This window comes from Clupea harengus, chromosome 2 (genome assembly GCF_900700415.2).
Source record: "Clupea harengus chromosome 2, Ch_v2.0.2, whole genome shotgun sequence".
Classification (NCBI taxonomy): domain Eukaryota; kingdom Metazoa; phylum Chordata; class Actinopteri; order Clupeiformes; family Clupeidae; genus Clupea; species Clupea harengus.
The window spans coordinates 22,451,638-22,477,174 of NC_045153.1; the positions used below are offsets into that span (position 1 = coordinate 22,451,638).

Consider the following 25,537-nt stretch of genomic DNA (forward strand, 5'->3'; position numbering starts at 1 on the left):
ATACGTGTGTTTCCCGGTAACCTGGGGAAACGAGAATTTGAATCGAAAGCGAACCCGGTGAAGAAAATGAGCACAAATGACATGAGTTAGTATAGCGAATTACAAAAACGTCGTGGAAGAGGTGAAATGTAAGTTATGCTGACGATATGACAGACTGTTTTCACCCATGTTATTCATTTAAATGCATGCTTACCTTTGGCGTTTCATAAATTGCATTAGCTTGCTAATTTAGCTAAATGATGGAACTAGCATAGCTCCTCATTGCACGGCCTTATCCAGATAGCCAGCTACCTTACTCTGCCATGTGTGGTATTTTGAAAGGCATCTGTTTGGTTGCAGCAGCTGTAGCTAACCACATTTTTACAGGATTAAGTATTGTATCGTATCGTAACGTATTTAGTTGACTTGGAGTTGGCTGCTGAATAAAAGTCAGTGAGTCAACGTTTTCTCAACGTCTTTATAACCAAGTTATACTGGCTAGTTAAAATCACTTTTGCATTGTTTATGTGACACGTTTCTGTAGAAAAGGTAGCTCACCCTAACATTTAGCATGTGCCAAACGAGAGACCAAAACATTTGTAGTTTGTAGAAGTCGTTTTATTAGCAAATGATGTAGATAGCATAAGTCCATCTTTCTAAGTGATCAACACAATGAGTGCATAGAGACTCCATAATACAGGCGACAAGTCAACATTGTCGCACCGAGCCATTTAAGTTAACCGGTTGACAGGGATTTACTAACGTAATAGCTATATACCTTTAACTGTTGTCGTATTTAGCTGCCTTGACTGTAAATAACGTTTAAAAACAAAGACACATTTTGGATAGATAAACTGCAGTGATAAGCAGGTGATTCACGAGAGACACTTCCATCCACATATCTGCGTCATTAGGACTTAAGTATTAAACTTTGTAGTCTTGAATGGCGTTCAGTCTACTATGAAATATCAGTATACTATGTTAACAGTGAACACACTTGCTTATTGCATGCCACATTTCTATCGTTTCCAACAGATTGCTTTGCCGAGTGCCTTGTAGAAAAAGTAAAGACATGCCATCACCACAAGTCCTCCAGCCCGTCCTCAAAATGAAAGTGGATGAACTCTTCCTGAATTGGCTGAGTGAGCCCAACACTCAGGTCGTTTTGAAGGAATACCTCTGGAAGATCAAGAATGGAGAAAAGATCGAACTGGGCTCAGGAGATGGCAACAATACCTCCCTGCTCAGTGAGAATGGCCACTCACCATGTAACAAAAGCGTGTCTGAGAGGACCTCGTCACCTGGCAGTGCATCCAACCCTCCATCTACGACCTTGCCTTCTGGGAGTGGTGGTCCTGCCCGAGTGGGGTCCAATGGAAGGGCTCTGCGACGTTCTGTTAGCACTAAGAAGGTAAGGCGGCCTGTCTCTTATTGAGTGCATGATGCTTAAATCGGCGGCAAGCATGGGTTCAGTTGCTAAGAGGCACTGCTGTTGATGATCATGTTTGGAGAGAGCTATGCTTTTAGTCAGTATGCAAGGGCCCACTGCATGTAGTGAGTAAGCAGATACTTTTATCCCAAATGTATGCCTATGCCCCAATTAAGCATTAATTGTTTAGTTAATATTTTTATATTTCAAATTATTTATTTATGTACACATATCCTCATGAGTCCCTCAGTCTTATTAGGGTGTCTGCCAGTAATGGTAAGATGGTTGTGTTACTTTGTGGTCCATGATGTCATGGTGTTTGCCTTTGACTCGAGAGCACAAGGATGCGTTTGTTAGCTCTCTGCTAGTGCATTGGATGCAAATCTATTTTTTGCTTAATGGTGCTCCCCTTGATAAAGGTAGCTGAGCGCACTTTTATTCAAAGATATTATCCTTACATGTGCTTCCTGAATCACACACAATTTTCCCATTATTTTGACAAACTTGTCATACTTGTATAAATTCAAGCTATTCCGTGTCTAGTCAACAGCAACACCCTCAGGCCTTCTGTGGTCTTGGGAGGGAGTCTCACCTATTTGTTGTCACTGTGGCTGTGTATTTGGGCTTTTGCTCATGATATCATGGGAGTTTGCCCTTGGCAGCCCTGTTCTGCTTTGTGACCTTAATAAATCTGTGCAAATCCAATTCACTATAAAAGGCAAGTGTGTTGTGGCCGGAATGAAGGAGAGGGCTGAGAACTTTTCATACATCCTTTTCCTTAGACCTTTGTTTGTGTGTGTGTGTGTGTGTGTGTGTGTGTGTGTGTGTGCGCGCGCCCCTGTGTGCCCCCCGTGCCCGTGCCCGTGCCCGTGCCCGTGCCCGTGCCCATGCCCTCCCAGCCAGGATTGGTTAACCATTCAGTACAAGAGCCATTAAAAGAGCAGTACACCCTAAAGGGATCAGGTAGTGGACAAATGTTTCGATCAGTGGGATTTTGGGAATGTTTCAATTGTAGGACTTTCCCTATTTGCTGGGGTGCAGTATATCTGAAAGGCCATGTGTGCGGAAAAAGTGCCGTATTTATTTCAGCATGTCCACTAAGCCTATATGAAATCGGTATGACGTGTAGGTCTAAATATTTTAAAATTTAACCCAAACCTTAAATATGACCACAGTAGTTTCGAAATAACCACATCAAAACACTCAAAAAGCTTTCAAAAAGCTGAGCTCTTTGTTTTGCCATCAAGTTAAAGGGCCAAAGTCATCTCATCTCCTTTCCCCTGTCTTACCACAAGAGGATGCTGAGTGGCCTTGCCAGCCAGAGGCCTGGATCCAGCGTCCATCTCAGAGGAGAATGGAGCCGGCATGTCTGTCTGTCTGTCTGTCTGTCTGTCTGTCTGTCCTTCCGTGTGTGTGTGTGTGTGTGTGCGCCTGCCTGTTGTGTTGCTCGGCCGAAATACTTTCCATGTGTTCCACCCAGCCCCACCCAACACGGGGCACGGAATGAGCGGCGGAGGCTCTATGATCCTGTCAGGCAGTGGAATGATAATGGGCCACTCCCAGTGCTGGTGGTCATTCGTGGGGGGTGGGCCTGCGAGGGGATTGGAGCCCCCATGTGTTTTTACCACATCGGGCATAGTTTCAATTATAGGCCCCCATGAGCTGAGGACAAACTGACACAAATGAAAATGGCCATCAGAGAAATCAGTCACTGTTGCAACCTGGTGCCTTATTGATGCACAGTCTGGGGACGATTTATCCTAATCACCAGTGATTAACTGGTTTGAGTTATAAACTTGCTTGTGTTTCTGTAGAGACTAGTGTGTGTGCGTGTGTAATATTTCACATATGGAATTGGAGGAGACGGTCAATAGTCAGATTTCATACTTGGCAACAAAAGAGGTAAGAAACCGTCCATAGATCTTGGTGCCTGCGGCTCGATGACAGTGAGACTTCCAGACAGCTGACGCTCCCTGCATCGGCCCGCATGTCAACGTGACAAGCAGCCAGTCGGACCCAAACAGGCTGCCCTCGTGAGGAAGCGGTCAAACCTTCCCCTCTCCCTTAGTAATCCCAGATGCCATAGGAGGCCCTTTTAAAACCAGTCGTTTCATTTGCATAGGTTGTTTCAAATGTTTTAAGGTACATTTAGCTTTGTTGTAGACACACTCCGCTCAAATATTTCAGTATGTGGCGACTTCTTAGCGGTTAATCTCTTTTTCATTGCTGGTATAGGCTGGTGGGAGGTGTGACATTTCTTCATTAGAATATGGCCTGGTTGGCAACCAGAACACATACATATACCTACCTACCTACATGCATACATACACATACATACATACATACATATATATATACATACATACATACATTTATACATTACATACATACATTTGTACATACTTACATACCTACATACAATATCTCACCCATCCCCCCTAGAGGAATAGACTGCTTCAGGGATAACCTGTTTTGGTGGTCTGCCTGTGAAGGGGCTCCGGTTAGAAGGTCAGGTTAGCATGGGCTGGGCAGCATCACCACAGCTGGGTAATTTTGGATGGGGTCAGGTCAGGTCAGCCTAGGGTGCGACAGCTGTCTAGAAACACCGCCGTTGTGAGCACAGGTGTTATTGGGCCACACGTTGTGTGTGAATGTCGGCTTTCATGTGTGCTTCTCTGGCTGCCCTCCCTCAGATCTGATAAAAGTTTCCCTTGTGTAATATGTGGTCTAGCGGAGACGGCAGAGACCAGTTTTGTTCAGAAGATTGGTGGAGATAGATTGGCGTAATGGGTCTCTACAGCCATAAAATCGAGTAAGCGGACAGCCTGGTATAATTTTAGCTATTGTTTCTGAAGATTTTTTAGATAATGGTCCCATTCCCCACCCCGTCCTTTGAAAGACATCTGCTAGCGATGAATCTCTGTCATAAGTATTGCCATTTTCTGTACGTCTACTTAATGCGATTTCTCATTGGGAGAGGGGGAGGGAGCTTTGACAGATGTGAAGAGGCTTTGATTTCCCGTGTCCAGTTCTTTTCGCAGGCGCTCTGGAGATCTGTTCGGCACTGTTCGGCAGACGGGGCAACTGTTGTACATTTCAGATTTCCTGGCATGTGACGCAAGCAAGCGTTTGCCCGCAGCTTGTCAGAGAGCATTAAGGGGATTCGGCTCTAGCATCAAGTCATGCTCTATTTTAAGAGGGGCCAAAGGAATTCCAGAATACAAATGCATTCTTCAAAGGATTAGTTAAAAAATTCAATTAACGTCATGCCGAATGCAGCCCCGAGACAGCTGCACCTAACATTGACACAAGACACCGACAAAGATAGCCTCGCCCTCCCTTGTGTGGGAATTAGATACTCAGAATCTCTGCCCCGGTGCTTCGTTCTAGGTGCTGTGTGCACTAATGCGTCTGTCGTGTAATACAGTGCAAGGGAATGTGGCGCGGTCATACGCTGCTAATTGTCACAATAAGTGGTCACTGGTCATTGTCTCGGTACCTTTGATTCTATTTGTGATGGATGGACGGGAGGGTGGGGCTCATTTGGAGACAGGCTGCCTGCGAGAACTCTGGCCCACTCTGGCCCCAGTTATTTTTAATGTTAGTCTCCACAATACTTTCACTCTCAAGAGTGTCACAATGGACTGGGATGGAGTGGTAGCTTGCTGTTCTGTCATCATTTTGCTAATTCTTTCTTTTTCGCGTTAAGTTACGCCAAGGAAGGATTTGGTTGGATTTTGACTAAGTATCCTCGTTTAAACTAAGATGCTTGTACAGTAATGTACGTTGCGTATAATCCCACAACACAAGCCTCGTGGGGCCCAAAGATCAATGCCTGTTGACATATTAGACAACAACATTACTAGTATTACTTCTCAAAAGTACCCGAAATTCAGGGCCCATGAGTAGCCTGTCTCAAACCGATTTCAACCTCGTGTTTGACCTCAGGGGTCGTTAAGCCTCCTCAGAGGAAAATGTGCTTCACCCTGAATGTCCTCTGTCTACTTCTGTTTCTACTTCTTTTTTTCTATGTTTCAAATGTTCTGTTTGTTAGGTTGTTACTTTTGAAGGAGAAATTAATACTGACTGCTTAAAATCTACCCCCAGACCATGTTTTGGTGTTTTTCAAATGCAGACCAACTGTTGTCTGCCCTTTTGGCCATTTGTGCAACATCCGTGGATTCTGAATAAAGGACTCTGAAGAAATAAAACACTTACAAATGATTAACTTCCCTTCAGCTCTTTGTCTCAAAAACCTCAGATGATGGTTTCCTTCTCGTTTCAGGCTGTCGCCCGAAGTTCCCCTTTTTAAGAGGAAAACATGTTCTGCTCATGTCTTTTGCTGTTAAATCCCCTCCATAAAGTTTAATTTGACAATTCAAGGCAGACTGTTGCTTTGCTAAGAAACGTGTCCTTTAAATCCAAGTAAGATCTCTCTCAGGCTGGGAGGGGGTCATGGGGTTAGTGGGAGCCGGTTGAGAGGTGTCGTTGGGAGCCGGTTGAGAGGGGTCGTTGGGAGCGGGTTCAGAGGGGTTAGTGGATCACTCTTTAAACAAACAGATCAGAGGTAGGAATGGATCTGGATGCTCTCATGAAGCCATTGATGGGGTCACAGGAGGGAAGTGGCTCACAGGCACAAACAACATTCCTCTCTGTTTTTCTCCCTAAAGTTCAAGCTTGGATCATGTGTGTGTGTGTGTGTGTGTCTTTGTCTGTCTGTCTCTCTCTGTCACAGCACCAGCCACTGGTCATTTGGGTCACTCTACCCCCTGTCAGCATTATGCAATGGGCTCATGACCGAGCATTACACGGAATGTGGCATTTAGTCCCTCTCTGGCTCTTATCTCAGCCTGGCAGGGCATTTCAACCACATATCTGACTCGCACAGGTCTGTTTAGTGCGTTACAAGCTCAGAGTTTAGACCTTTGACCTGATTGGCTGTCACTTGCTGTCTTTCTAAATAAGTGTGCATATTAACCATTTTTGATATTGTAACGAACCCGGCTCACGGGCACGAAACATAAAGGGGAGGCCACGCAGAATTGAGTATATAATAATAATATGTTATTTATTAAGGGTTACAAGTATATAGTTTATCTATTAATTATAGGAAAACGTGGGGTGAATGTCAGTGTTGTGGAGAGAAACAAAAGATGTAATGGTAAGTCAGTTAAATGGTAATATAAAACAAACGACGACGACAATCCAAAATCCAACAAGTATCCACAATCCAATCACTATTCTACGACCAATCCAAAACTCCAATCCAACGCTCCTCGAATGCAGTCTGCTCAGGGCTTTTGTAGCCCCTCCAATTACTGTTACACCTGGTTCCAATCACCTGCTACACCTGCTCCGAATCACCTGCTTTCGAGATAGACAGAACAGGCATGCAAATATCATGGGGGCGGGGCCTAGACCCACCCAGGGTCGTAACAATATTCAAATCCAACAGTGTCCACAAACGGTTATTCAGCTATTCGTGGCTGGTCGTGAGACTACAGTAAATTAAAAAGTGGTAGGCCTACATCCTTTTCCTGTGACTTTGTGTCAGACAAATACTTGCGTCACACAGAGGGCTGGTTTCATGCGAAATTCACAACTTTCTCAATGTTATTACATAACTTCACCATGTTTCTATAATTTCTGTTTCATTTCTTTAAACTGCAGCAGTTACATTCTACAAAATATATTCCCATCAACATGATCACACGTCACAAGATTTTAACATTTGTTTCCCCCTAAAAAGACAGCAGACTGAATGCACGTATTCTAAAAATGACTAAGACACAGGCCGTCTTGACTATACATGTAAGGCAAATGACTTATTGTCTTAAACCTTACTGGGGATCAGTTGTTATGTGGCTAAACTGCTACCTGGCTGCCCTAGCCTACTGTTCCCCCATGGAATTGGATGGTTTCCCCTAATTGAAAATGTTACCTGTACTGTTTTTTGTTTATTTATTGTTACAGAGCTGCCAACATACACGATTTTGGCGTAGCAGATACGATTTCCAGGCCCCAATTACGCTGCTACGCTTGACTTGAATATCCTACGCATTACCCAACAAATCGATATGATTATTCTAGCAGGCAGCCACGTGCATGGGTTGACATCCAACCAACCTGCAACCAACCATAAAGCTCACATAAAAGTCGTATTATGATTCGTCCCTCGCGTCGGCAAAGAGCCAATAGGATCGGCCGTACTTTATTTTTTTTAATGCCGTCACTACTTTTAACAGGATGCTATGCTGTTTCGTAGTTTAAGGATTCCCGCTGTTGATGAGGAATTCTATACATGTAGACGAGTGACTTGTGGTGAGGTTCGTGGCTGGTCAGGCACTGACTTATAAATATGTGAACCCTATAGAGTAGCTTAAATCACCATTCAATTGGCAGCTTGCACATTGACTACTGGTTGTTTTTCATATTTCATATCAGCATTCTTTACACCCACATAGGTAAGGTACATACAGTTGGCAGCTGCTAGCTTGTGATGAACTCGTGTTAATATCTGTGAATATGAACTCTTTCATACGAAACTCTTCTGAGTTTATTTTTTTTTTACCAACCTTTTCCCATTATTATTTTATAAGTTAATTCGAGGATACTATAACATCAGCTAGATAACTAGCTATCATTTTGTGCAAATTGGACTCTTCCATTTAATTCGTTAATGGTTATGTAAAGTGTCCTTAGTTAGCTAGCATAGCAACTAGATAACCTTAGCAACCAGGAAACACAACTTTAGCTGCAAAGTTTAATTTCTCAAAATCAGCTCACCAATAAAAAGCAGTCTTGGGTTCAAAGTGGTCACAAGCACTTGTATGATGTTAAATGGCTTCACATAGACATTAAACAATCCTCAGACAAATAAGGTGAAATCAACGGATTGCTAATATTTAGTCTCCGGTGTTCGTCCAAAGACAAATCTATTCTTGAGGTTCCCAAAAGCAATTTGGCTTTGAATATGAAAAGTTGATCGAGTTATCTTCTGTCCCGTCGTTTGAAACAAACCTTTTAGCTCCGGCATTGGTCTCCCATTATTTATCACTTCACGTTTCGAGTGAAAGTCCAGTTTCCAGGCTCTCGCACGCCCCCTTCATTGAGGCAGAGGTACTGTTTGCCTCCCCTCTGCTTTTTCACTGCGTTTTTTTGTCAGATCAGCAAGACTAAATAGGTTCTACAAATACGTGAAATACGTTACCTATTCTATGGATAGAAAGGACATATAATAAAAGTGTCTTCAAATATTACAGTGGTGACAAACAATGAGAAAGCAAAAGTCATGCGCCCAACCCAGTTGGTGAGGGATTGCACAATCTGAGATGAGACGCAGCTCGTCGCTGCCTCACTTTGCGTGTCTCCTCTCTGTTTGAACAGGACATGCGCAAATTCAGAGATTTTGATTACAAAAATGCTTAAAATGATTGGAATCATACTGTAATCACAAATATACCACAGATCAGTAGAGAAATCTTTTTTTTATGTTGAACTCTGCTCAAATGTTCAGTGCTTAGTGACCACCATCTGACACTACAGTGTCAGTACTGTATTTGGTAATTCAGTATTATTTCATGTGTTTGGGTAATAAAACACTTTTTTGTGTGTCTGTGTATAATGTTGTGCAACAGTACAGGGAAAAGAGTAAATTATACACTCAAAATACTGCAGTTATTTTGCAGAAAAACATGTCCTAATACGACCTAGATTGCATCTCAGAGCACATAAAGGACTGGACACCTCACTCCACAAATAAATACCAAAATTGTGAGTGTGCATACCATCTCCACAAGATAACAATATTTGAAATTAGTATTTGCTAGGATCCCATATGTTCTCATAACACCCCATGTACAAAAAAACCCAAATAGGACTGCTAGCATTCAAATAGTTATGCTGCAAACAGTTATCCAGATATTCAATTATCCATGCCAGGGGCGTAACTATAGGGGGTGCAGCAGGTGCGGCTGCACCTGGGCCCGTGGGGTTTCGGGGCCCGTAGCCGGGCCCAAAGAAATACATGCGTCGCACGACAGGCCCCCCCTCCAAACACGTCGATCGACGGGCCCACCGGCAGTGCGGTGTTATATTTTCTCGGACATGATTATGTTAATACGCACTGTTTATATACAAATGGCAGTGTCAAATGCTATTTATACACTTGAAAAGGCAAACTTATCTCAGTCATGGTTCTTATTATTTTTTGGTGAAAAGTAACAATTTATAACAAAATCATATGCCTATCCTACATGCACTATAGAAACTATCAAAAAACTATTCAATGAAATGAATAAGTTCTTATTTTCTTTGGTATTTTTGTGATTAGCAATGATGATTGCTGGGTAATATGTATGTTGTTGTCCAATGTCAAACCTCTATTTGAACATGAGACAATACAATACGCTATAGTTAAACCAATTTGAAGGTCTGATAACCTAGTAATTAGGTCCTAGTTCATTGAGCACAGCACAACTTTACTCGTAATAATGCCTTTTAAGCACAAGAGTGGAAGTAGAAAAGGGCAAGAGAAAAAAGAACAGGAGGAGAAGGCGGCAAAGCTGCCTAAATTAGATTATTTTGGCTTTTTAGCTAGCCCGTCAACGAGTAGCCAACCCACGGAGTGAGCAGTGCTGGGATTAGCATCGCTGCTTCTGCCCTCAGTGGTGTGTCAGCAACCATGCAACAGGTAACCTACGGCTACTGTGATAGATATATATTTCAAGACAAGTTATAGCCTACATACATTATGGTAGGGCAGGATTACTAGGCTACAAGTTGGGTAAATAGTGGTCGCTATTATTAATGCTTTCGAACACTTTTTACGGTATGATTAGCGTTTTTTTAGACGCGGTTGCGGAAGTAGGGAAGGCTACGATTTTTTTTTTTTTCAATTACTTTTTTTTTTAGCATTCACTAGGGGGGCCCGTAATAATATCTTGCACCTGGGCCCGTCGTTACTACGTTACGCCACTGATCCATGCACACTCCTCCTTCTAAAACCATAGGCCTACTTGTATTATAGCAAAAGTGCATACCTAAGTCACATAGCCAGTTTTTTCTTTTTCAGAAATATGTACAGTAATGTGGGAACCAAAGCATGTGGAAGCCTGTTCCTGTGCTATTGCCCAGACTTCATAAAAAGGCCACCGGTTTGCCCAGTGCCAGATAGAGCTCAGCCCATACTTTGCAGAGTCCAGGGCACAAACCACCAACACATTATCAGCGTTGTCCCCATTTTCCAATTGCATGGAGGGGGAACTAAAGCATGTCTGTTGGCTTGCCCCATTTTGGCCCATGCTGGTCATTGTCTGTGTGTGCGGAGGGCTTCGGTGACGGGACGCACAGCTGCTCTGTGCGGAGTGGCAGCGTTGGCACAGACAGCTGGCTCACTGGCAGGCCTCCATCTTCCCACACAGAAAAACCCATGGCCTACCCGTTCAGTCAGTACCAGCCCACTATCATCACAACGCAAGATGTACACTAGGCCAACAGTCATGGTAGGGAGGCTCCTGTCTGTGTGTGTGAGCAACACTACGGAGATTGTCGTCATGTGTGCCCCCCCCCTGTTGTTTATGAAAACAAAACACTCCCACAAAGCTCAGCAGCAACCGAAAAACAGGACCATCAAACTTGCAGCTGTAAGTTTATTTTGGCCCGCGCTGTCATTTGTGCTCATACGCATGTTCCATTTATACTCCGCATGTTGACCAGTATGTTGGACGATAAAGGCCCATAAGCTGCCCAGAAATCAAACACAGGACAGCGTATGGAAAGCACACTCCTTCCTGCCACCGGAGGTGAGGAGTGGATACTGCTGAGTTGAAAAGAATAACATGGATCTTGTGATGCGCTCTAAAAGATACAGAAAATTCAAGACTCAATGTGTTCTTTATTGTGTTTCGAGCTCTGGCTCGTGCTGCAAAATATATATCTTTTATATAAATGTGAGCTCCAGTTTGGCAGCTGTCCAAATCCATTTCTGCTAATTAAGCTTGTTTTGAAAACAATGGCGGTTGTTTGCAGGTATATGTGGGGAGAAAAACAAAGTAGTTGTTGCTTGGGTTTCTTTGGATCAGCATGTTTGCGGGGGAATTGATGTAATTGCTGTCAGTTGGGGAGCGGATGTTTGCCAGCACTAAAGATACCTCTCTTTTCTGCAGCTCCTGTTTCGTAGTGATGCCCAAACAGTGCACGTTGGGGCTTTTAATAGTCCGAGACTGGTTCAGCCATCATTCTTTGAATTCAACACCTCCCCCACCTCCACCAACACTTACCGACTAAGTCTTGTCAACTATAATAAGATATGGAATGGCTGGAAGCCGCAGCCTTGGAAGGCAAAATAAACAAAGTCCACAGGCGGCCACTCAGTGGTTTCTTTATCGCTATTATTTCTGCCTTTTTTTTTTAAATACAGTAAAAAAGGCACTGCTGTTTTCAGAAAGCTCTATTCAGGCGTATCATTTAGTTACAGTGTGTGTGATCAAAAAAAAGATCTGTTTATAGAAAAGGCTGAAATCAAAGCCTTCATGAAGAATAGTAAAGAGTGATGAGAGCTCTCCACAACAGACATTATTTGGGACACAAATATGAAGGGGTTTCAAGTTGGTTGGACTCGACAGGCTCTTTAAAGTCGCATTGTATCAGCACAAAGAAGTACTGTATACTTTAGGCAGGAGTTGATTCTGGAAAATGAGTAGAGAAAGGGGGGGCATGATGATTATGATGATATGGTGGACGCAATCAGAACCACCCAGCCGTCAAATATGAGGGTTCCTAAACAACAGGTTTGGCTCTTTACATAACTTTCTGTCAGTGGAATGGAATCCCAACTGGAAAAGGCAGATCCACTCCCACCCTCAGTTTCCAAGTTACACACACTCACCCTATCTCCTCTGTGACTTGTCAGGATAGCTGTGTGTGTGTGTGTGTGTGTGTGTGTGTGTGTGTGTGTGTGTGTGTGACCTTCGGCAGGCAGGGTGGGATGCATGGAAGGACAGGCAGAGCAGTCTGTGGGAGCATTGCAGGGGGCTCAGGACAGCAGCTGCTCGTCCCTTTCAGCCGCTCCCTCACCCCGCTAAGAAGCCTCTTGCCTGCACTCCCGATAAAGGAAAGCAGTGCGTTGAGAAGCTCAGTGTGTGTGCGCGCGCATATGTGTTTATGCTGCATGTGTTGGGACAGTACCACAGTTTGCAGAGGAAGATTATCCCGGGCCGGACGGAGGGACTGTTTACAGTAAGCTCTTCTCGCAGCCCCCTCCTCCTCCTCCTCCTCCTCCTGCTGCACCCTCGCCGTCTGTTAGGGCTTTTAGTTAGCTGTGCACCCGGATAGTCACTTGGTCAGTTGAGTAAGCGCGTCCATCCGTCTGTGTGTGGTCCGGACGCTCTTCATCCGCCATTGTCGCCCAGGAGCAGTAGCTGCTGAAGAGGAGGAGAAAGATGAGGATGAAGGAGTTGTCCCTACGGCAGGATCCGGACCTGAGGAAGGAGCTGGCCCTGCTGGCCCGCGGCTGTGACTTTGTGCTGCCCTCGCGCTTCAAGAAGAGGCTCCGTGCCTTCCAGCAGGGACAGGCAGGTGGTCTCCTAACTTGGCTCGCCATTATGTGCCTGTTTGTTTGTGTTTGGGGGAGTGTTTTGGGGGGTTTCGCAGCTAACGCTCACTTAACCACCCCTTCTACTCTCTACAAGCAAGTCTGTCCATCTGATGGGATGGATTAATCCTCTGTTTTGGGTTGCTCTGTGTATATATTTATTTGTTTACCTATTTGTGCTACTGGTGGGGCTTGGCAGTGTTGGCCTTGTGGAGTTGTAAGAGGGGTAGGGCAGGCTGCCCTTGCCACTCTGACCGTCACTGTGGCATTCTTGTGAGTGTTCTGGGATGTCATAGGGATTAGCAGCAAGGCTCAGGAGCCTACTAATGTTTAGCATGAAGAGAAGGAGCATGCGAGAAAGAGAGGGAGAGGGTGACCACAAGCGAGTGAGCAAGCTAGATGAGAGAGGAGGGGAACTTCGGATCCCCATACTCTCTCCCAGGCAGGAGGTGCGCATTCCCTTTTATAGACATGACTGATGCCGAGAGTCCCGGGCAGAGATTAACAGCATCCCAGCTCCCGGCGAGCGCTAACACTACACAGAGGCACATCAAAGAGCTGCCCAAACACCAGTAGAGGCCCAGAAGCCTTATAAGGACCCCAAGTCAATGTTTTTTAGAAACACCATCGTCGGGTCCTTAACTCTGCATCTTTTCAGTGCTGTTTGTGCGCATTCCTGCCTTTTTTGTTTTCGTGCTCCTATCTGACTGGTTTTATGGACAGTTAACAAAGTTGTGATAAAGGGGGCCAAGTTGATGACTGGCTCTCGCATCGTAGCATAGCGACCACTCACTCACACATGCCATCTTTATCAGCAGTCGCAGCTTCTCCACGGTGAAGGCGCTTGCGTGTTTATGTACGCGAGGATGTGATGTAACTCAGAACAGCATGGTGGCTGATTACTAAATATCAGCCAGACAGATTGAGTTGTGAGATTCCCTAGTTGTGTAAACAGTGGCTGACTAGCTGGCATGCAGGGCGGCCATGTTTCATCACACAGCGCTGTTTTTAGTGCATACACAGGCTGGATGCTTGTGAGACTACAGATGGATTTCTCATTCCATCATAATAGCCAGGAGAATAGAGATGCTACCTTCTTGCCAATTACACTGCAAGTTTGGCAGTGGGGCTGTCTGCAGTTGTTTGTAGTAACCTGGTTTCCTTTCTTTATAGAAGTAGGCATTAGTCTCATGGGGCCAGAGTTTATAAGAGTTTATAATCTGAGGCCAACTCATTGAAATTGTGGATAAGAAGCCTTTCAAAAACAAATGCAAACAAGCCTACACACACAGGCTTTTACCCCTATCTAAGTCCCTGCACTACAAGCCAAAGATTTTCAATATTCCTTTGAGCCCACCTGTCAAGAGGCGTTTTGGATTGGACTAGACATTCCTAATGCCATTTATGCTGTTATTGTTCCCACCCACATTTAGTCCATACCACCACCACCATGGCTGTCTATATCTAGCTACGCCATCACAGCATAGTTGCTAGTGAAGCATTCCTACATTTTTCAGAATCTTCTGTGTTAAAGTACTATGGCTCTTTGGCCAAGTGTGGGACTTGCCCCCCAAAGGACTCTAAGACGTTTCTTATCCCTACGAAGGCCACACAGTACCCAAGGTTGTGTGCCATCCACGCAGAATCTGTCACTCCTGCGTGCGTCCCGGAGGTCCCATTCTTCTTCCACTGCCATGCCCCCCCCCCGCCCCCCTGCGTGTGGAAAACGGCGCGGGGCTCTCCTCCACGTTGGCCTCCACGCACCTCGCAGCTGCCGCCGCTCTCCGGGCCGCGCTGCATACTTCTGGTGTTGTGTTACGCCCGCTAGCTGAGCCTCTGAATTAGATTCCAGAGATTTAAGCACCGGACGCCTCAAAGACCCCATGGCCAGAGCAGATGCGCCAGTGTGCAGTTTCACCAGCCATTTTGGCCTTATCAAATGACTAAAGCACACCAGCGCAGGCTTTTTTAACATTAAGGGGTAATACGCTCAAACTCAATTGCCCACATTTGCCTGGGCGGGGCAGAGGGGATGGGGCAGGTGGGCTTTGAAAGCCGTGTCGGTATGTAAATGCTAAAAGTGCTACTAGCGCTTTCAGTGAACCGTATCTGCTTTCAAAATCTTTGTCTTCCATGTGCTCAGCAGCGCTTTGCCACTAAGAGCGGTGCTAAAAGTTTGGGCCAGCCGAGTGTGTCCTCGGTAAGTGGCGTAATTGGTGTCATGTGGTATTTTTGAACCGCACACTCAAAGAGCCTTTCTCAGCAAGTTATTCAAGTTCATTTAGTTGGCACAGAAGAACTACCCGTGTGTGAGTGAGAAGTCGTGCTTGTTGCTTGATGGTCAAAGAGATACTCTCTCTGTGTGTGTGTGTGTGTGTGTGTGTGTGTGTGTGTGTGTGTGTGTGTGTGTGTGTGTGTGTGTGTGTGTGTGTGTGTGTGTGTGTGTGTGTGTGTGTGTGTGTGTGTGTGTGTGTGTGTGTGTGTGTGTGTGTGTGTGTGTGTGAGCTGTGTTTGTGGTGTGCTCAAAGAGACACAGTGTCACTGGTTATCTCGTTCCTCTCCGAGCTCCCTCGGCTCCTCCCATCCCAAACAGAAGCTCTCTTAGATACACGCACACACACACACACACACACACACACACACACACACACACACACACACACACACACACACACACACACACACACACACACAGCCCTATTTGCTCTGATACTCTTACCCCATCCTGCTGCTCTACTGCTGCGTTTCTGGTGGTGGCTTCCTTTCAGAATGCTTACCTAAAAACAAGTCCGGGGTGTTTTTGTGGGGGGTGGGGTGGGAACTAGGATGGCTTGTTATTTTTTACCCTTGTGGTCTCTGGCACATTTTTTTAAACATAAAGACGACATGGATGACGTCCCTCTGCTGAATGGCCACTTGCATGCGTATCTTCAGGTAGGATCACCATTAAATTTGTGTGCTTGGATGAGGGTTTCTGTTTTTAAAGAGCGCTTCTGTCTTCAGGTTAGTGGTGGACGCAACAGCGTTGGGTCATTCAGGATGTTGGGTTTTACCAATCATTTTCACTGAGAAACCTGTGTTCTACTGTTCGCTTACGTTACGTTGGTTAGGAAGTTGTGAGGTTTGGGCCATCGTCGTTTTAAATGCCTCGCTGGTCTCTCATGTAACACTAATAATATACCACCGGTTTGATTCTCCATCATCACAGAAAGCAACTTTAACTTCCACTTTAGTCTCCAACTTATGCAAGTTTGTTTAAAGAATATATATGTGGCCTATAATAAAAATCCTCCATACCTCCTGCGTGTCATGCTCACAGTTTAGTATTTGTGAAGTGTCTGAGCCATCACCACCTCCAGAGCCATCCCTTCTGGTGGGTTATTTGGGTTTGGGAGGCCAAACACTGCTGTCCAACCTGCCCAGCGTCCATCTCGGGGCTCTGGCGCCTGGCAAAATGGCTCCTAATGGGCTATTTTACACATGCCAATGTCACTTGACACGTCTTAATTGAGCTCCGTCAGAGCTGGAGTTTGGAGGGAAGGGAGGAGGGGAAGGAAAAGAGTTCGTGGAGGTGCAATTTGCTGAGCAACCATAACTCTTGCGAGTGGGTGTGGTGGGGGGGTTGAGGGTGAGGTTGGTAATGTGAGTGGGAGGGGTGAGCCCCGTGGCTAACGGTGTTTATTTCTGTCTGTTTTGGCAGGCCCAGGTCAAGAAAGAGGAGCCCATTACGCCGGCGCTAAGTGAAAGCGTTCCAAAGTTCTACTTCCCTCGGGGACGGCCCAAAGCCAACCTCAACATCGACCATCTCATTTCCAAGATCGAGAAAATATTTTCCCAATTCCCCAATGAAAGGGCCACCATTGAGGACATGGGGAACGTTGCCAAGGTAAGGGGCTGATTTGTAGCGTGGTAGCCTCTAGCTTTCCCCTGCCACCCAGCGAACTGTTTTCATTAGCGTAATTAGCTCAAGCTCATAACTGTTTACAAGTTGGAGGCCGTTTCATTCAGTCTCTCTCTCTTTCCCTCGCTCTCCCTCTCTCTCTCAAATTCAAATAAGCTTTATTGGCATGACTGTAACAGTATTGCCAAAGCAATGAGATGGACATGCAATACAACAAAATGTAATACATAAACATATCTCTGTCCCCCTCTTTCTCACACTGTATCTCTCACACTATCTCTCTCTGTCTCTCTCTTTCTTTCTTTCTCTCAGTCTCCATCCCTTTCTTTCTCTCTCTCCATCTTTCTCACTTTCACCTACTCTCTCTCTCTCTGTCTGTCTCTCTCTCTCTTGTGCTTGCTCTCTTTCTTTCTTTCTTTCTTTCTTTCTTTCTTTCTGTCTCCATCCCTCTCACAGTTTCTCACACACTTAAACTTACATACACTCATCCTCACACACTCACACACTCCGTCTAACATTCATGCACCCTCTCACTTCTAACCAATAGAAAAATATTATCTCAGCTCCAACAGTATGTGACTTGTGACCTGAAGAGACCTTTAACTGGCTGATTGGTTGTCCTGAGGGACTTTGTGTATGTGTTGGAAACCCCCATTATCAGTGCAAACAGAGATGAACAAACACAGTCAGGAGCTCCCCTCCCCTCCTCCTCGGCCCATTGTTTGTGCATGTCAGAGCGGCTGCCGGTAAAGGAACCTTCCCTGCCTGCGCTAACACTCCAGCTCTGATCACAGAGGACAGGCTGACAGCTGCAAAAACACACAAGTGAACCATCCAGCCCCCCCCCACCCCCCCAAACACACACACACACACAGAGACACACACACACACACCCCTCCACCTCCTGTATTCTGGGCCTGCTTTGCTCTCCTGCAGGTGGCCATCTTTTATGGGCTCTCATCTCTGGGAATGGACTTGGAAAGGGATTACTCGCCGTTTTCCTTTAGGTTACCCTATATCACTCTCTCTTCCTTGCTGTCTTTCTCTCTCTTTCTACTTCCACTCTCTCTCCACAACATTTCCTGCTGAGTTATGCTCGTGTGTGTGTGTGTGTGTGTGTGTGTGTGTGTGTGTGTGTGTGTGTGTGTGTGTGTGTGTGTGTGTGTGTGTGTGTGTGTGTGTGTGTGTGTGTATTTGCCCAGTCCCTTAGCCAGTGTGTACTGTGCTGTAATTGTGCCATGACCCAATAGAGTGGCCTGGTATATGGGTGTTTTATTGTTATTTATTATAACAGCTCCCTGGAGGGTTTTGTGCCAATTCTTTTATTTATGACATTGTCCCCCCACCCCCACCCCACTGTCCCCTGTCTCTCTCTCTCTCTCTCACTGCAGGCCTGCGAGTGCCCTTTCTACTGGAAGGCCCCATTGTTCTGTGCGGCTGGAGGGGACAGGACGGGATTCGTGTCCGTTCACAAGTTCGTCGCCATGTGGAGAAAGTAAGACAATGGGGGGCTTTTGTGCCCACGTCTTTCTAGGCTCTGGCCACCCACAACAATGGGCCCCATGTGGGAATGCTTGCATGTCCAGTTATGAATGTATGAGGCTGACCCGGATATGCAGAGCAGTGGGGGGGTGCTGGGCTGAGTGACCATGTTGCTGATTGACTGATTGATTGTTGTGGAAGCAAGCATGCTTGTTTCATTCATGACCAAACTCCCCCACAAACACAAGACAGACATTAGAGAGGCAGCTCACGGACTTGTTTGTAACGGTTCATTATGTCATAATCTCAGCGTTGGTTTCGGTCCCAAAAACATGACTGGGAATTAATTTTTAAAGCTAATTTCCACCAGACATGGAGACTTATGCATTTGGAAGGGAAGGCTTTCCTTCTTCTTTTTTTTTCTTCTTTTGATCCTTTCTTTCTCTTTTTCTATCTTCTATTGCTCTCTTGTTCTTTCCCTTCTCCTTTCTCTCTCTTCCTAGCCTCTCTTTCTCTCTCTCTCTCTCTCCCTCCCTCCCTCCCTCCAAAGCCCTGACCCTGCCATCTGTTCACTCCTCTGCAGAACACTACAGACCTGTCACGATGACGCATCCAAATTTCTGCACCTTTTGGCCAAGCCAGGCTGTAATTACTTGGAACAAGAGGACTTTATTCCATTCCTGCAGGTAAGGGGCCGCCAGGTCACATAGGCCTACTGCTGAGCTCACAGTCTGGCCCCCAACACACACACACACACACACACACACACACACACACACACACACTCTCTCCTCCTCTCTAACACATTCATACATGCATACAAAACACACCAAGAGACTTGCTTGCATATGCATTTGTCCACACACACACACACACACACACACACACACACTGAATACTGCAGTGGAACGGGGCAGATCTGGAAAACACCAACCCAAGTCCCATGCACCGGATGCTGCAGGAGGGCAGATATATTTTTAGTAGAGGTCCGGACATGCAGCTCACACGCTCTAATGTAAATGCATACGAAAACAACAGCAGGGTACCGGAGTCTTCATCACGGGGTGGACCACTGAAAATGCATACTTTTGAGACTCATGATATCTAGTCTTTCTAGCCCATTAGTTGTTTTTTTTTTTTTTTTGTTGTTTGTTTGTTTGCTTATATTTTTGCCAGTGTTGAAATAATGAAATAATATTACTGAAATGATGGTGGCAAAAGCAAAGAAAAGCAAACTGCCATTCAGGGTGTATTTTACCAGTCATCTATTGCTTGGTCTTTTAAGAGGCTTTTTTACATTTCACACGTCTTGCTTATGAGATGGGGAGGTAAAGAGGCCGTTAGAGAGGGAGAGAGAGAGAGCAAAAGAAAGGAAGGAAGGAAGGAAGAGGGCAACCCTTATTTGCTGTGCTGGCCCCTCTCTCCCATCATGCCTGGCGGCGTGGCGGTGATGGACGCGTCATCCATATTCAGGCTGGCGTGGGCGTCCTGGGCGGCCTGGCCGCGGTGAGCCCTCGGCGGGCAGCCCGCGCCGGCCTCCTCCCTTTTCATTAGCGGCACACGGCCCCAGCCAAAGCAGTCCTGACTGCTGTGATGAATGAAGGAAGTATTGCGGCGGAGTGGACGGGACTATCCCCAGCCGGCCCGCACCGCCTCTGATTTATGTGTTTTGCTATGATTTAATTTCGTCACAAGAGGGGGGGAAAGGGGTCACTGAGACCTTCATGCACACACACACACACACACACACGCACACACGCCCCTCTCTAAAATAAAAAAAGGCCGTATTAATTTTATTGCCACCTCTCTGCATGCTTGCACATGTCAGAATCTGACTTTCATGGCCAGCGCAGGAGGAGGAGGGAATATGGGGAAAGGGAAGAAAAACATGATCTGGAGTAATAATAAAAAGGTTTCGCTTCTCCGTTTCTGGGGGGGAACTGTAGTAGATTTACTATTCAGCGGACCACATGAAAAGCCTGGCCGCTGTGGGAAATGAGCCCTCCGAGTCTCCCTGCCCTCTCTCAAAACCTCCCTTTGTTCCGAGGGCCCTCGATGTCTTTAGCATGGCGCACATCTAAACATACATGTAGGCCACAGCTGCCTCATTAAGAGCCTGTGTGTGTGTGTGTGTGAGAGAGAGGGGGGGGGTGGTCTTGAGAGGGAGGTCGTCTGTATGTCTCCACAGACCGTTAAAAACATGCACACACTGATCTAACATTTTGAACATTTAGCTTTGTTCAAGCTTAGTTTGAAGTTCAGTTTTGATGTGTGTCTGTCTTGGAGAGAGGCCGAGTGAGACAGACAAAGTTAAATGTCTTTTTCTCCCCTCACACACACACAGGATGTGGTGAACTCGCACGCTGGCCTGGCCTTTCTGAAGGAGGCGGCGGACTTTCACTCCCGCTACATCACCACTGTAAGTGTGAACTGCACAATCATGAGACAATATCCAACTTCCCTTTCTTTTGGGTTTCACGCTTTCATTTTTTCACGTTTTTCATTTCGTTTTTTGAATGTGCCTGGTTTCCTCCGTCCTCAGGTAGTCCAAAGAATATTTTACGACGTCAACAGGTCTTGGACAGGCAAGATCACCCGTTCAGAGCTCCGAAAGAGCAGCTTTCTTCAGGTAAGGCAGGAAGCCTCATCTCACCACTTCTGTCAGTCCACAAGTACCCATCCTCCGTTTGGATGTTTACAGGAATCTGTGTTTGTTTGTTTGTTTGTTGCGTGGGTGACAGAACGTGGCTTTGCTAGAGGAGGAAGAGGATGTGAACCAGCTGACGGAGTACTTCTCCTACGAGCATTTCTACGTCATCTACTGCAAGTTCTGGGAGCTGGACTCAGACCACGACCTCTACATCGACCAGAAAGACCTGGCACGGCACAATGACAACGGTAATAAACTCACAGACTGTCTCAAACAAGCACTTATCCACCTTTTTTTTATTTTTCCCACTTCTCCACATTTTCGTTCTACTTCCAGTCGTCCCTCTTTTCCTATTGTTGTTTGTTACACTGTGTGTTTTATGCCCAAACTTTGGACCTTCCAAACATGTCTAGATTTTGGATGACACGGTGGCATGCTGTTCCACAACAAGAGTAGTTGTTTTGCTGATGGCTGTTCACTTCCCCTCAGTGTTGCTGATGATGAAGTCCCCTGTTTCTCTCCTCCCTCTCTATGTCTGCCTCCTGCCCTACATCAAAGCTCATGTTCCTGCCCCATGGCCTGTGTGGGGCAGAAGAGGGCATTAAGATCAATAGGGACAGAAACGTGTGTTGTGTGTGTGTATGTGTGTGGGTGTCATTCTTTCCTGAGGGAAGAATGATGCGGTGTCTGCCTGCGTCCGCTCTCTGAGCCCTCTGAGAGCCTGGCCAGTGTATTCCTGGTATGGAAACGATAAAGGAGACGGGCAGAGAGAATAAAGGAGTGTTGTGGAGCACACCCCTCTATATTGCCTTCTGGGGGATTTATAACCTGAAGCAGTGCAGCACGGCCAGTCTCAAAGTCAGATGGAAGCCATGAGGGTTGAAACTTTTATGGCTGTGGGTTTTTCATCCCGCTATTTCTCTCCCTTTTTTTTGTCTCCCCACCAGCCGTTTCCAACCGCATGATTGAGAGGATATTCTCTGGAGCAGTGACGAGGTAATATAGCGATACGCCATGCTGTTTCATACCTCTGTGTTCTTTATTAAACGCTCCTGCATGCATTGACCAGTCGCTTCGAACGGCTGAATAGAGCTCATGTTTCTCTACCTGTAGCTCAGATCTCAGAAGGTTAATGTTTAATTGTCTGTCTGTCTCTCTCTCTCGGGGTGTGTGTGTGTGTGTGTGTGTGTGTGTGTGTGCTCGTTCTTCACAGGGGTCGGAAAGGCCAGAAGGAGACACGTCTGAGCTACGCTGACTTTGTGTGGTTCCTCATCTCGGAGGAGGACAAGAGGACAGAGACCAGGTGGGCAGAGATGCTGATTGCCTGGCTATCAGCCTTGTCTGATATGATGGAGATATTCAAGGCCCCTCGTCATAAGTTATCAAGTTAACATAACATAAGTTATCAAGATGGTGTTAACAATACCAACACTTTGGACAGTTTAATGAAGAGGAGCATGTACAATACAGGGGTTGCCAACAAAATGAGATAGAGAGAGAGAGAGATAGATATATATATATACACACACACACACACACACACACACACACACTCTGACCTTTCTGTGGTAGGATATCCTCGTAACAGTTGCATGCTTAGAAAGCCACGGCCTGAATTGGCTCTAACCTGATATAGCTGAGTCCCCTCTCCTCTCTGCTCTCTCCTGCCTGTGTAGCATAGAGTACTGGTTCCGCTGCATGGATGTGGATGGGGACGGGGTGCTGTCCATGTACGAGCTGCAGCACTTCTATGAAGAGCAGTGCCAGAAGCTGGAGACCATGGCCATCGAGCCCCTGCCCTTCCAGGACTGCCTCTGCCAAATGCTGGACCTGGTCAGGCCTGAAGTCGAAGGTACGTGGAAACGTCCTAATCAAAATGGCCATCTTCGTCAGGGCTTCCCGTTTCAAAGTTGGTAAAGCTTTGAGAGGTGAAGGGTCAGAGGAGTCATGTTTGTATGCTTTGCTTTTCCCTTTTTCATGTGCAGGGAAAATAACCCTCCGCGACCTGAAGAGGTGCAAGCTGTCCCACATATTCTTCGACACCTTCTTCAACATAGACAAGTACCTGGACCACGAGCAGAGGGACCCTTTCTCAGTCGTGAGGGTAAGGTCCTGAACTAGGTCACCTGTGGACTGTTATTGTTTGTTTGGGCTCAGGGAATAATGGCCTGTGTGTTTTCTCCCTTATGTGTGTGTGTGTCAGGACGGAGAGACTGAGGGCCAAGATATTCCCGACTGGGAGAGGTACGCAGCGGAGGAGTACGACATCCTGGTGGCGGAGGAGACTGCCAACGATCAGTTCCACGATGGGTAAGGCCACCTTCACCATGGCAACCATGACATGCTCGCTAATATTTAGGGCACCTAATGATGGATACACATGACAACTTTACTGGCTGAGTGGTTGTTGACTTATTCCACTGGCTCCATCAGCACAGCACTGGTGTTTTTGTTTTGTGGTTACTAATTTTTCCGAAATAAGCACAACGGCAATTAATACCCAATCGCAAGAAACTGTAATATTCTTCAGTGCGCCGTTAATCCACACTGGGGAGGTGCAGATGATTCCCCATTCTTCATAGCGTGCTGACTAGATCCCATAGTGGGGGGAGAGGGCGTGCAGGTGGATTGGGGGTGGGGAGGTGCTGAGGGTCAGGCATCTTGACAGGCTTGTTGTGTGGCGATTTCCAGGAACTCTCCTGACTTCTGAAAGGAGGCAGGCTGAGGTAGTCAGGAGAAGCTCTCAGGTAAGACGCCTGGAAGGATCCGCAGAGTTCAGACGTTGTATTTCTCTCCAGTCCCTTCCTCCCCACCTGGCACACCTGGCTTCTGCCCGTGTTCTTGTTCCTACGGTTCTCTTTCCTCTGGCTCTGGTTCCGATGCTCGCTGTTCTCTCTGTGTTGAGATGTGGCCCGTGTCTTGAGCTTGCATCGCTGTGTCTTTAAAGTTGCTTTAAAGACATTCAAGCACTTTTCCTCCTCCTACTGTAACCTGCTGCTGTTGTTGTATCCATCTTGCACATCACCGGTTGGTCTCAAACCTGTTCCCCTGTTCTCACTTCCTGTTCATTCCCTTTTACTGCCCTACCCAGTGGAGTGTTCCACACGTTAACAAAAAAAACATCAGTTATTCAACTAATGTTTAGATGTCACTTGTTTTTTTTTGTTCGTTTTTTAACTCTACAAGTTAAATGCATGTAGACTAACGAACATGCATTCTTCCCTGTTGTCATAGTTACGAGGATATTCTGGAGCCCATGGAGCAGCATGGTCCAGCTGGTCTGGGTCTACAGGGGGAGAAGCGCCACTTCTTCGACATCCCCAACCCCCACTGCAACCTGGACCTGGAGGAGTACGAGTACGAGGACGACTTTGAGTGAGCACCGTCCCACGTCACAACAGTGGAGGCATCCTCCATCCAAGCAGGGGCAACCAGTCCAAGCCAAAGGGAAACAAACAAACAAACAAACTAGTAAAGAAACACCCATGCAGCAGAGCGACAATGAGTCAACCACACGTCCTGAAACTATGGAAGCAGGAAGTTGACAGACCAAGGGGGACAAAGAGGAGCCTGAAACGCATAAGGGTGAACTTCACAGCATCTACAACACACACACACACACACACACACACACACACACACACACACGCACACACTTTGTGCCGCAATGCAAACCATCAGGTAGAACACGTAAATCAACATCCTCTCTCCGCCCCCTGCCCCCCTCAACAAATAGCTCCCAAACACAGGAGGTTCCCCACACCAGAGCCGTCACAGAGGGTGTGCTGCTCCCCCCAGCAGCCGGCACACCAAGGCTGGGCATCTGCAGTCACGGAGCCTGTAGAGCCCCCAGCACACAGGTCTGGAGTCCCGACACTGGAGCCCAGCTCCCAGCCACAGAGAGCTGGACACTTGAATTACTGAATGTGCACTAAAGCAAGGAAATGGACACATGTTCTGTCCTCCGGTCTCCTCTCCTCTCCTCTATCAGTCTCTCTCCATTACTACGAATTGGCTAATGTAACATTCCAGATATATTAACCAAAATAATTTAGAACCAAACATGCAAGTTTTACTCAGTCGGCTTCTTTCAGATGGAGCCGTGACACTTGGGTGCCTAAAATGATTCTGTTCGTCAAAGGTCCTTTTTATAGAGAAAATGTGTAAAATAAAATAATGTATTTATCAGCCAAGGTGATCAGCCATTACTGTATCATAGCCCTGTGTGTGCAGGCTAGGTATAAATTATTAGAGGTATTTATAAATAGCTGTACATATTTAATTTGTGTTTGCGGTGTTGCAAAAAATGATTTAGCTGAATGTTTTTAAAACAATAATGTTCATGTTTTTTCTACCTGTACAAGTACTTTAAGAATATGTACTTTCAATGAGGGAAAAATGAACTTTTTTTTAAATGTCTGTCTGTTCCAATAAATAAAAAAAGATGATGATAAAATACATGTGGTGATCTTTCAGTAAAACATTGAATGTGCAACATTTGTA

The 25,537-nt window shown here is 46.1% G+C and overlaps 1 protein-coding gene across 4 annotated transcripts; it reads left to right on the forward strand.

The window, feature by feature from the left end:
• On the forward strand, positions 1–25,490 carry ppp2r3b (protein phosphatase 2, regulatory subunit B'', beta). Of its 4 annotated transcripts, none has more exons than XM_031586904.2 (14): positions 1–128; positions 1,015–1,390; positions 16,702–16,887; positions 18,294–18,397; positions 18,968–19,070; positions 20,729–20,803; positions 20,927–21,013; positions 21,126–21,282; positions 21,982–22,030; positions 22,248–22,337; positions 22,711–22,886; positions 23,020–23,138; positions 23,238–23,344; positions 23,726–24,223. In XM_031586904.2, exons 2-14 carry the CDS (start codon positions 1,052–1,054, stop codon positions 23,742–23,744), a joined length of 1,611 nt encoding a protein of 536 aa, XP_031442764.1. In that variant the 5' UTR covers positions 1–128; positions 1,015–1,051; the 3' UTR covers positions 23,745–24,223. The 4 variants fall into 4 exon arrangements, with proteins under 4 accessions (XP_031442764.1, XP_031442759.1, XP_031442771.1 ...); XM_031586899.2 differs by lacking the exon at positions 23,726–24,223 and adding an exon at positions 24,269–25,490 and having other exon boundaries at positions 3–128; XM_031586911.2 differs by lacking the exons at positions 1–128; positions 1,015–1,390; positions 23,726–24,223 and adding exons at positions 12,384–12,981; positions 24,269–25,490.
• Positions 25,491–25,537: the final 47 nt, after the last annotated feature.

Coding starts and splice junctions, on each gene's coding strand:
- ppp2r3b (XM_031586899.2), top strand. CDS start 1,052: ATGCCATCACCACAAGTCCTCCAGCCCGTCCTCAAAATGAAAGTGGAT. Junction 20,804..20,926: donor ACTCCCGCTACATCACCACT/GTAAGTGTGAAC, acceptor CTCCGTCCTCAG/GTAGTCCAAAGAATATTTTA. Junction 22,887..23,019: donor GGTCAGGCCTGAAGTCGAAG/GTACGTGGAAAC, acceptor TTTCATGTGCAG/GGAAAATAACCCTCCGCGAC.